The sequence below is a fragment of the Phaseolus vulgaris genome, chromosome 2 (assembly GCF_000499845.2).
Source record: "Phaseolus vulgaris cultivar G19833 chromosome 2, P. vulgaris v2.0, whole genome shotgun sequence".
NCBI lineage: Eukaryota > Viridiplantae > Streptophyta > Magnoliopsida > Fabales > Fabaceae > Phaseolus > Phaseolus vulgaris.
In genome coordinates, this window is record NC_023758.2 from 4,413,131 (window position 1) to 4,425,424 (window position 12,294).

Consider the following 12,294-nt stretch of genomic DNA (forward strand, 5'->3'; position numbering starts at 1 on the left):
TCATCTCCTAAAATCATATTTGCATCTATTTATATGTATATAATGGTCTATTTATATGTATATAATGGTCTATTTACCTAATAAGTTTAAAATAGACTCACTCTGACCTTGATATCATATTGAAAATATACTTTAAATCTAACTTAATTTTATAAAATTATCTGATAATGTCAGATTTATATTTATTTATATATTATGTATATAATAGGTGATTCTATAAGAGATTGATAAGTTTAAAATAGACTCAATCTAGTTTTGATATCATATTAGTAAGTGAATTTTAAACTTAACTCAATTATATATAAGATGGGCATTCATTTATATATACTATAAAGTGCATGTATTTATTTCTAGTTGATGTAGATATCCAACGGAAATATTTTGTTTCAATATATTTTTTCATGAAAAAAGTTGAAAATAATAATTATTGTATACTATTTTTTTTAATTTTTAAAAATTTTATTTGTCATTACATTATAACTTTATAAGTTTGTTTAATTAAAAAAATGCAAAAAAACAAATTAAAATAAAAAGTCGTTTTTGTTTTCCTCTTTAATTAAAAGTTGAAAATTGTCACCCTTCAAAGGAATGAATCACTCATACCTGTATTCTTTGTTATCTTTTCGGTAATTATAAAATTAATTGTAGAAAATCTTTATAAAAAAATGAAATTTTTGTAGATATAAAAAGAAATAAAAAGGAAAAATTGGACAAAATGTGGACCTGTCTTCCACTAGGGTTGGTGGTAATAAAATGAATTCCAGTGCCATTTGAATATTCCATGTCTCTATTTGATTCCACTTCTGAGTCTCTCTACTTTGAACCAAAAATAAACAATACATTAATGTAAAAATAATCCATTATTTAAGGAACTTTGGTGCATAAGATTAGAAGCACAACCCTCTCTGTTCTCAAACTCTTTCACTCTGTTTTCTCTTTCACTGTATTTTCTCTCTGTTTTTCCTTCAATGGCGAACCAGGAGAAGGAGATAGTGATGGAGCTTCTCCCCCTTATACGACTCTACAAAGATGGCACAGTGGATCGTCTTCTAAGCTCCCCCAACGTTCCACCCTCTGTTCAAGACCCTGAAACAGGGGTCTCATCAAAAGACATCGTAATCGCAGATGACCCTTTGGTCTCTGCTCGCATTTTCCTTCCCAAAAACCACACCAATCCCTCCCACAAACTTCCCATCTTCGTCTACTTCCATGGCGGCGCCTTCTGCGTTGAATCAGCTTTCTCCTTTTTCGTCCATCGCTATCTCAACATCTTAGTCTCCCAAGCCAACGTAATTGCTATCTCTGTCGACTTCAGACTCCTTCCACACCACCCTCTCCCTGCAGCCTACCAAGATGGCTGGACCACTCTGCAGTGGATTGCTTCCCACGCCGCCAACACCGCCGCCAACCCGGAGCCATGGTTACTCAACTATGCTGACTTCAACAAACTCTACATAGGAGGTGAAACCAGCGGCGCTAACCTTGCTCACAACCTTCTTCTTCGTGCAGGGGACGAGTCTCTGCAAGGGGATCTCAAAATCTTCGGTGCCTTACTCAGTTCTCCCTTCTTCTGGGGCTTGGTGCCAATTGGGTCGGAGCCGGTTGAGGGGCACGAGCAGAGTTTGGCCATGAAAGTGTGGAGCTTGGCGTGCCCCGATGCACCTGGTGGAATCGACAATCCATGGATCAACCCTTGTGTTGCAGGGGCACCCTCCTTGGCCACACTTGCGTGCTCCAAGATTCTGATCACTATCACTGGGAAGGACGAGTTCAGAGACAGAAACATTTTGTACCACGACACGATAAAGAAAAGTGGATGGAAAGGAGAAGTTGAAATCTTCGATGCTGGTGATGAAGAACATGCTTTCCAACTCTTCAAGCCTGAAACTGACAGAGCTAAAGCCATGATCAAACACTTGGCGTCGTTTCTGGTCTGATGCTTGATTATTACAGTTCAATGAAGGTGGCTTTAATTAATCATATATTTGAAAAACAAATAAATAAATGTTGATTGCTTTATCTTGTATACGTTAATTTGAGATTAAATTTGCATCATTTAATCGGTTCTACCTTTCGTTTCTGTAATTATTAAACGAAAATGGAATTTAATTAATATGGATTTTATATTATGAAATATTTTAGTATTTAATTAATGGATCAGAATCTACGAGGTCAAGAAATGATGTTATACACTCTTGCACTTCATTTTAAATTTAGGTGGTTGGTTAATTGAATTCAACCATACAATAAATAAAAGAAAAGTTTTGATACTTTGATACCACTAAAAATAAAATAGATTCATTTGACAGCACTAAAAGATAAAAACATTTATTTATTTTTTAATTTAAAAACTTAATATATATTATTATATTATTAAAGTTTGTTGTTAGGTGGAGTGTCAAAGATTCTCTGTACAAATAATAGACCGCAATTCCAATAAAAAATCTATATGGCCACAGCCACAAGTTAGTATAACAAACATGTTTGAAACTGTGAATGTGGAAATTCGTCTAGTTTAACTAAAGGGGTCATCTTTGGGCAATTTTTATGCCAATTGAAGACTGAGAAAATTTATTTATAATAAAACTTATGAACTTAGTACTGACAATATTATTAGATATTAAGTACCAACAAGTGCTAAGATATTGGTTAATGCTTTTTTTATAAGAAAAAATAAATTGAATTAATTGGAGCATTTGATGATGGTTCAATCCTTATAGAAAAAGGACTAATTACCTCCTTAACAACATATATTAAACATATTATTTACTCTATTAATATTTTGCTGACCGATTATCATCATTTTGTTTTTCAGATAGAAATATATATAACATTAGTTGTATTTTCATAATTTTAGAATTTAATACGACGACGCAAACTTTTCACTCTCCAAAGTCCTTCACGTTCTCCAAACTTTTCATTTCTATCTTTTCATTTCACTGATGTTTGAAGTTAAAATGAAACATTTATTAAAACAGAAACTGTTTAAATTTACCAACTAAATGATTATATCTAAGATAAAATAAAAAATTATAATTCTATGTTTTTATTGTTAATAATCATTTTATTTTGTCGTATAAGAGTAAATAAAAAATAATTAAACTTTTAATTTGAATGGGAAATTATTAAAAAACTGAACTAAACATTTTAATTTTAAATTTAATATTTTAAAAAAATTAAATTAAAAACAGTACTGTATTTAAACATTGAAAATTTCCTTAATTTGTCATACGTCTAAAAATTTAAAACTAAATTTAAGTGATTATAAGTTGCACAACATAGTGGCATTATTCTCTATAAATTTACGAGTTTTCTTTTTCTATATGATTACGTTCTCAAAATTAATATAAATTCAGCAGTATTAATACAATTGTGTGGGTGACTGTTGAAAGCAATGTTCAAACTGAACCAACATGAAGTCATATGTGGGATTAAACCCAGTAGCATTGCGCTTTCGTTCATTTTACTTGTCATTTAATCCAATTCCATGAGTTGAGCTAGTGATGAAGGAAGAAAGGTTAGAGTTCGAGAGAACAAAAATATGTATTAATATTCCTGTAACACTATTCCTAATTCATACTAGGATTCAACTTTACAAGAGAATTTGTTGAAGGTATCAAAGTCTAAGAAAATTACAGAGGTATTATCCTTTGTTCTGAGCGTTTTAGCCTCATTCAACAACAAGTTAGCAGTCTTTTCTGCTATATTCTCTCTCTCTGAATAGCATTTCTCCTTCATCTGTGCAGTTGAGAAAACAAGCTGTCTAAGAAAAATGATATGAAAAAAAAAAAAAAAAATATACCCCAATAGATACAAAAGCTGTTTTACACAAAACCTGCAACACAAGCTGAATTGCCTTCTTCACGCTGATGACATCCCACAGTCCATCACTGAAATTTTTGCAGATGCCAAAGTTATACTCTCAACATGATCAAAAGAAAAATGTGAATGTTCAACACCTAAACTGGTGACAAAATGTTCCAAGAAAAATTACCATGGTTTGGATTTAGACAAATAGTCACTTTATTAACTAGTTCTAGAAGGAATAAAGCTCCTCTAAAAGTGAGCAAGTAATGGCGTATCCTTCCATTCAATTTACAGTCTCTAGTGATATTAACCCACCAATAGTTCTAAGGTGAATCTCCTTTACTTGTTCACTTAAGAGCCTTTTCCTTCCAGAAGGAACATTACTGAAAGACAGTGAACCTTCAACCAAGACATTCAGAAGATATATTTTGCTATAGAAATTCAAAAAAGCATGCATCAGAGCCAAAATCACCTAGCTAGAATAGCAAAAGCTTTGCTTGCTTGATCAATATGCACAACTTCACTTATGTAAGGTTCTGAACTGAACCGGGTATCCTGCTGTTTCAGGAATTTGTCCCCAAGCATTCTTGCCAGATTTATACCTGCATCAAGTGAGAATCAGAATCAGCAATTGCCAAGTCAAATATTGTAACTCCGGAAAATGAAGTTTGATCTTGTTCCAGTGGATTATTTTTCCCATCATACCATATAGACGTGTTTCCCCTTCTTTTAATGGTTCCCCTGTCTCCTCTATTCTGAGTCTTTCAGAATAATTCGTTATCTTGTGATCTTCTGTCATCTTGATTTGCTTCCCATTCAAACTGGCAAAAAAAAAATCATTATGAATTACAAACAAGCACAAAAGTGTACTCACAGGAATTCAGAATATTTAAGTCAACAAAATCAATAGCTAGAACATAATTTAGTCACAAAGATATGAATAAGGCAACCTATTAGTACTGCAACTGTTGCATACAAATTAATACCAAAATCATATGAAAAATTTCAAATAGACAAAACTGCAGATCTGCTACTGCTACCCACCACGTCAAATGTTCCAGAACTAATAATGCCATGATTTTCTTGTGCAAAAATATTATCTATCAATAAATTATAGAACACGTGCATCTTAACATAATAAGAAAGGCGAAACTAGCATAAACCATTATAACCATAATTTTTTTTTGACAGCTTGGTTGTCATGTTTCCTACCCTTGACCCATTCAAAATTAAAACAAGCTAAGAAAGCATTCCAGTTGGTTAGATAAACAAACCTCATAATGCAGGTGGAGTCCCCAACATTAGCACATTGAGCAAAGAAATTTTCTTCACCATCAGTCCACACCAGAAGTACTGTCGCTGTACATCCCTGCAAAGAGTTTGTTAATAAAGGATACACAAGTTTAATTAATTAGCATGCATTCTCGAATTAAAACTTTTACACTACCAACCAAAGACAACAAATTTGTGATTGGATCATTGTATAAAAAAACTGTACACTGTTTAGATGCATTATCTATTTAATATGCAAACCATAAATATAAAATTTACAATATAAAAAAACTCATGCATATGTCCAGGGGATATGCTAAACAACATCAAGAGTGTAGCACATAATACCTCATAATGGTGATTCATATGAGCTTCTGTTTGAGAAAATGCCTCTCGAAGAATATCTGAAGCATCACCACATGATAAAACTCTCTCCCTCCTTAATGAATCTGATAATATACTAGCAACTATCTCAGGAAAAATTCTGAAAAAGAAATACAAAAATTTAGTAGTCTTTTGCACATTAAGAACAGCAAAAACCTTAGATAAATAACTAATATATACACAGAAGGCTATTGCCATTTACATAATATAAGAAGCAGAGAGAGGAGTCTATTAGTTAGTTTGTTATTGACTAATGATTGCTAGTTTATAAAGTGGTTATTGTGTAGTTAGTTAGTTACTTTTCCCTCATGCTATTAATCTAGCATTATCATTCCTTCAAAGTCATGCTAGCATTGTAAAACCAAAAGCAATACCAAAGAGACAAGAGGAAAGATGAAGAGTTAAAGAAACTTAAAGATGCAAGAAGAACAAACATGCAAGAGGATAAAAGGCAAAGAGAAAGCTGGAACAGATCATAAAACACAGCAACTGAGAAGATTGGACGAGCAGGTCAAACCCAAACACACATTAAGCACCATTTGTAGGAGCAGGAACAAAGATGGTAGAGGTTTTTAACACTAGAATGGCCACATCAAGGTGCGTGAAGGAGATGGTGGCAGGAAAGAGAATCTCAAGCATTTAAAATGATCAGATTCTGGTAGGTAGCACATGGTGGGATGCTGGAGCTCCTTCAGCAGCACAACTCAAGACCCAATAGCTGTGAACATATCAAGCTGAGTACAGTACAATGAAGAAAAAACATGAACTGGCTAGGGCAAATTTAACAGACATAATCACGTAAGAAAGAGAAAGTGGAAAAAAACTGACATTGATCAAGGGTTTCAGTGGGCAGAATTTGTACTTGACCCCCCAGGAAAAAAAGACCAACGGAAATGACAACATTACAAAGGATAGTACCTCATTGATACCATGAAACTATGGACTTGTTTGGATGAGCTTCTCCATAATAATTTCTAGGAGAGAAAAATAAGAAAAAAATAAAATTTATTTTTTCATAAGCTGAAATTAGCTTATGCATAAACTAATTGTGGATATTCTCTTATAACTTCTCCAAATTTGTATTTTTGACTAGTGCATAAGCTAATTTTAGCTTATGAAGATATCAATTTCATATTTTTTTTCTTCATTTTTCTCATGGAAGTCCATATGGAAAAACTTGTCCAAACAGACTCTATAAGATTTGGGTAGGGAAGGAAAGAAGGATATTATTTTTCCATGTATGACGTGAAATATATTTTAAAGAATTTTTTTTAATTATTTTTATTTAAAATTAATAGAATAGAAGAAAAAAATTGGCAATTATTTTTTCTCAGATATCCAACGAGTAATGAGGCAGATTTTTTTAGACGGGGGAGAATAGCAAGTAGACAATACCTGTACCCACCCCAACCCATTCCCATCCCTATATATCATTACTAGACTCCTAATAAAATCAAATAAGGGAACAAATCAGGAAATGAAATGAAATATGGAATCCAGTCCTACAAGCTTCATAGTCAATACTGGATTATGGCAGAGTAGAAACCTTAGGCTGGCTACTACATTCAAATAGCATAACGGTTTTCTATACTGCCATTGCAACCAAAACTATAATATAGGATTCAAAAACCCCAGTTTTGACCTGTGAAATGTTGTTAAGGATTTATTTAGATAACATTATGATTTCTCCCTCATTTTCTAATGCATTTTTGCTTTACAAATGTAATTGAATTTGAAAGCCTTAACAGGACTATTTTATTGGTTGTCATGTTCCATTCTGTCTTCTTCTTTTAGATTGCCTAGTTCACATTCTGCTCATTTTTATCAGAAATTTTTGGCTCTATTTCTGTTGATACCACCATATTCATTCATTTTCTTACTTCATTACTACGTTTAAGTTGTGTGCGTAAATTATCATGTATATTTATCATGAATCTTCTAATGCATTTTTGCTTTAGAAATGTAATATAATTTGAAAGCCTTAACAGGGCTATTTTATTTTTGTCACGTCCCATTATTTTTTCTTCTTTTAGACTGCCTAGTTCCCGTTCGGCTAATTTTGTCAAATTTGTTTCGCTCTTATTCTATTGATGCCACTTTATTCGTTCATTTTTTTACTTCATTACTATGTTGATATTGCTCCTAGAATGATGGTGATTGTGTGTAAATTGTCACGTATTATTTATCATGGATTTTTTTAATTGTGTCAGTTTGGGTTTTTCATTAATTTAAATGTGCAGTATAAATTATTTAGTTAGGATTATGATATTTGAAATAGCAGTCATCCCGCTTTCCACTAGCATTTTCAGAGTTAGTTCCAAGATGGATAACTATGCCTATGAGATCATCCAAGATACTCTAGATACAATAATGATATTTTTATTTTCTAAATATTCTAACTGTGGGCAAGTCAATACAGTCATCCGTCATACAGTATGAAAAGTCACTAAAACAACATAAACCTATACGATACATATATTTAAGCTACTAAAGGAGAAAGGAGAAAGTTGAAATCAACAGGACATATCACATATTATACAACAATCTGCAGAAGATGTTCAGAGATAGGACTAATATGCACATTACTGGAGCATGGATATCTAACTTGACAACAATAAATAACCACAGCACGAAAAAAATTAAATTATTTCTATTCATCAAGTACACACTATCCACAGTAAAAAATAAGTACGGAATAGGCAAGCATTAACATGAAGTTTCATAAAAATGGCAAACAACTAGCATGGCCAATCAAAGGCAAAAAAATACTAACTTGCTAGCAGATTTGGCGGCCCCATCTCCACCATGACCATCACAAACGCCAAAAAGTCCAAACTAGAAAATAGAATTAGAGGTGGGTTAGCTTCCTCTGGTAAGTGAGAAACAAAACAACTACAGAAGAGAGACCTGCATTAAGAAGTGCTACGAATAAATCCAATACCTGATCCAGCCCAGGTAGAGGCCATTGATAATAGCAAACATCTTCCATAGGAAACCTTTTTCCTCCTCGACGCATAGCCATGGGATCTGATGCCATGCCAACTCCAAAGGGAATGTGATGCTGAGTTTGAGAAGCAATATGGACCTGCCATATATATTAAATCACAGAATTATATAGAATTTTTTTACACACAAATTCTACAATAGCATTTAAAAAAATGCAAAGCCAGCATACTCACTTCAAGTATACCATTTTATAGTACAAGGTATATTGCAAAACAAACAATAATAAATTAATCACTTAAAATTTAATTGCAAAACCTTTGGAAAAGGCGTGTAGAGAACATCCTTTTACTAAGTAAACACAAAATAACCACATTACTCCTTAGTTATAGAAGTAGAAGACAAATTTCCCATCTCAGACGAGGGAGTGCATTGATCATTGAAAGAACAAAAGCTACAATCTTAATTCAATCTAGTTAAAATCTAATTTTCAATATGTATTCTAGTCAATCTAGCTCGACAGAAAGAGACACATTTTATTTTATATCAATAAACTATACTCATATACCTGCAAGCGTGAAAAAATGGACAGGAGTTGGCATTCAAATAAATTTCTAACAATAAATTCAATGTAAAAGCCTTCTTGGATTGTAAAGGAGAGCAGAAAATTATGTAATAATGATTTAGCCACTAAAAATTATTCAACCGGCATATACTGCAGCACTCTCTTCGCAGCTAAATATCATGCATACAGCTATAAGCTTCGCATCTATGACAATCAGCTATAAGAGGCAGCCATTTTAACTGAGATCACTCCTACTACTCACCATTACTTTTGATGTTGTTCCAAGTGTTATGATGTCTCCATTAGCAAGACTCATCGGATTTCCCCAATTCCTACTTTCAGTATCGGGATGGTTGATTGGCTTAGAATTCAATAGTGTTCCATTCAGACTACCCATGTCCACCAACTCCCATTTCATTTTCTGAAAGATCAATTATAAAAACAATCATCACACACCATAAATGTTAAAAATCCAACTACAAGTCCGAGAGCACACAGAGTTTACATCCAAATTCCACTTTATCATAGCGTGTTTTCCTGACACTTCTGAATCCTTTATCAACAAATCACTCGGAGAAACTCTACCCAAGGTTAGTGGTAGACGAGAAGAATTGGTCGACTGTACAGAACACCGAAGTCCCCGAGAAGGGCCATTGATAACCTCCAGAGTAAGACAACTTCCTGCACTTCTAAGAAAAGGATGTGTCATTATGTTGACATGTTTAGCACGTAAAGACATTGCAAATACATAACAGCAACACAATAAAAAAAGACTCAGGAAATTACTTTGATCAGAGATATTCCATTGCACTAAGTCCTGAAGTCTATCATTCCGAATATTAGGCGTGCCCTGCTTTTGAAATTGTGCTAATTGAGCTGAGGAAAGCCTAAGCGTTTGACCAACATCAACGTCATCAGAAGAAGGATCCGAGATCACATCCACGACCAAAGTATCACCACACTGGGGTGCAGTAGGTGGAACAGGAAGGGTTTGAAGCCTTTGCTTATGAACAAGCCCTTGGCCATGCGTCCGAGGAGAGCGAAATAGAACTTCACTGGGATAACAGGCGCCCTCGAGATCATAATCTCGCGGCAATTCATTGATCTGATTCAACGGCGAAGCATTTGCATCCTCTTCGTCGGCAACAAGGGGGCGCTCCAGCTCGCCCTTCGATTCGCAACATCAATTGAATTTCAGAGATCGTAAATATCGAAATCAGAGTTGGCGATTAGGGAAAGAACAATCGAATGCTGAAAATAGAAAAAAATTGGTAGCTACCTTGATCGAGGAGCGGAAACGCGAAGAGAAAAAGAAGCGCCATGGTTTGAAGAGAAAGAAGAGGAAGATGATGATGAGAAGAAGCATAAGGAGAAGAAGCACAGTGAGAATGGTTTGTAGCATAGGACCCATCGTCTTCCTTCTCTCTCTACTCTTTCGCAAGAGAGATTGGGTCTGGGTCTGCGAGAACCTCGCTTTGAAATGGTCACACTTTTTTTCTTTCCAATTAACTCTTCAACTTCAAATTTATTACCACACACCCCACTATTATTTATCATTCTTCCAATGTTAATTAATTAATTAATTAATTAAATTAAATTCTTCAAAAATACTACTTCTTTTTATTATTAAATAAATAAATTCTTAAGAACTACTACTTCATCATTGCTGCAACGTTAATTGAATTCCTCACAAATGCTTCTTTTTTACATTATAGTATAATAATATGCTGCTGCTGGAAGTACTTGTTTAGTATTATAGTTATACAAAATTTACTTTTTAATATTTTAATTATATAAATATAATTATCGAAAGAGGTAAAACTTAAAAGATCTTGATCTTCTAAATATATGTTTTTATTCTATTTTCTATTTTTAAATGATTAAAATAGAAAGTATATTAGATGTCTTGTTTTGCAATGCTGTGACTTTGGACCTCTCATTGCTAAATGAATCAATATTCATACCAAAATCATAAATCCTTACACTATAAGCTTTAATAAGATCAACATCAAACCTTAAGTTAATCGTCATGACAAAGATAAAAATAATAGTCATAGTTTTTGGGTGCAATTTGAATAATTACACTAATCAATCATTTGCCTGCCATTCTTAACATTCAATGAGTGTTGCAATGAGATTTCTAATAAGTGAGTAAAGTTATATTTTATAAAATTTAAAAAAATAGTATTTTGATAATCATAAATAGAATTTTTTTTTCTTTTTTGTTCAGATGTCTTCTTCCTTCTCCTAGGATTTTACAGTACAGAGTTTGTACAACATCATTGTGGTGGACAATGTGTTATTTGGGAGTGTTGTGTTATATCAACATAGAGTAAATAAAAAAATATGAGAACTACTCTTATGAGACGTCAAAATCCTTTGTTTAGATGCATGACAAGTATCCCATACAGAAAATAATATATTACTGAGAAAGGTAAAATTTAAAAATAGTATTATCAAGTGTGTATAATTTACCCAATGAAGGACTATAAGGTATTTTATTGGATGGAATTTCTAACTATTTACCTTTAGCTCATGGATATATGAAGGAGAGAAACACGAACAAATGTTCACTAGGTGTAACATTTCAAATTACATAAGTTAAACACTGAAATTGAAAAAACATGTTACTTATTTTATGACTTTTCCTTTCACAACAAGTTATTACATGCTCTTGGATCACCATTTGTCTATAGTCTTAATCTATTTTCAGTTGACAAATGTATAATTAAATATAATAAATTGTTTCATTTTAAATTAATAATCCAAACACGAATCATTTAAAAATTATTTGAAATCATAAATTAAGGACCATTTAATATCTTTTTTTTTTCTTTTAGCATGATAATCGTTCATATCAACAAGACCTCATAGGTTAAACTTATTTATTTGTATGAGTCTCGTTTTATTCTGTAGGAACATTTTTAATAGTAGTATATCTTAATTTTTTCTAACTACTTATAAGTTTTACTTTATGGCAAGATGCCAATGTATACTTCAAGAATTGACATTTTGAACTAGTTTTAAGATTAATTTTTTATTCACAACTTAGAGTTATTTAAAAAAATTATCCTAATATTCAAATTGAACTAAATATTCTTTCACTATTACAATATATTACCAAGTCGTATTTATTTATTTCTTACCATGCTTTATAATTAAAAAACACTAAAAGAATATGATAATTTTTTTCTTTTTTAACTTGTATATAGACTTGTGGCCCAACTCATAGGACTTGATCTTGACTCATATGCATCTGGTCAAAATAGTTCACATGGCCAAAAAGTCCGCATAAGAAAAAGTCTATGTTAGGACAAGTCATT

General features: G+C 32.7%; 2 protein-coding genes across 2 annotated transcripts; one reads left to right on the forward strand and one right to left on the reverse strand.

The window, feature by feature from the left end:
- Positions 1 to 778: 778 nt before the first annotated feature.
- LOC137810400 (2-hydroxyisoflavanone dehydratase-like) lies at positions 779 to 2,134 on the forward strand. The gene has a single exon (XM_068611640.1). The coding sequence runs from the start codon at positions 969 to 971 to the stop codon at positions 1,935 to 1,937; it is 969 nt and encodes a 322-aa protein (XP_068467741.1). The 5' UTR covers positions 779 to 968; the 3' UTR covers positions 1,938 to 2,134.
- Positions 2,135 to 3,524: 1,390 nt separating this feature from the next.
- Positions 3,525 to 10,496, reverse strand: LOC137810402 (protein phosphatase 2C 70). Its single transcript, XM_068611641.1, has 12 exons — positions 10,251 to 10,496; positions 9,758 to 10,139; positions 9,477 to 9,652; positions 9,234 to 9,392; positions 8,405 to 8,548; positions 8,237 to 8,298; positions 5,428 to 5,563; positions 5,082 to 5,176; positions 4,513 to 4,628; positions 4,280 to 4,409; positions 3,836 to 3,890; positions 3,525 to 3,738 (listed from the first exon to the last, which is right to left on the reverse strand). Exons 1-12 carry the CDS (start codon positions 10,380 to 10,382, stop codon positions 3,580 to 3,582), a joined length of 1,746 nt encoding a protein of 581 aa, XP_068467742.1. The 5' UTR covers positions 10,383 to 10,496; the 3' UTR covers positions 3,525 to 3,579.
- Positions 10,497 to 12,294: the final 1,798 nt, after the last annotated feature.

Bases quoted from the DNA above. Each gene is read 5' to 3' on its own strand.
- LOC137810400 (XM_068611640.1), top strand. From the start codon at position 969: ATGGCGAACCAGGAGAAGGAGATAGTGATGGAGCTTCTCCCCCTTATA.
- LOC137810402 (XM_068611641.1), bottom strand. From the start codon at position 10,382: ATGGGTCCTATGCTACAAACCATTCTCACTGTGCTTCTTCTCCTTATG. The intron at 9,393-9,476 runs GTAAACTCTGTG...TTGATCTTTCAG, and splicing joins TGATAAAGTGGAATTTGGAT to AAAATGAAATGGGAGTTGGT. The intron at 5,564-8,236 runs GTTAGTATTTTT...TTTCTTTTTCAG, and splicing joins GCCGCCAAATCTGCTAGCAA to AATTTTTCCTGAGATAGTTG.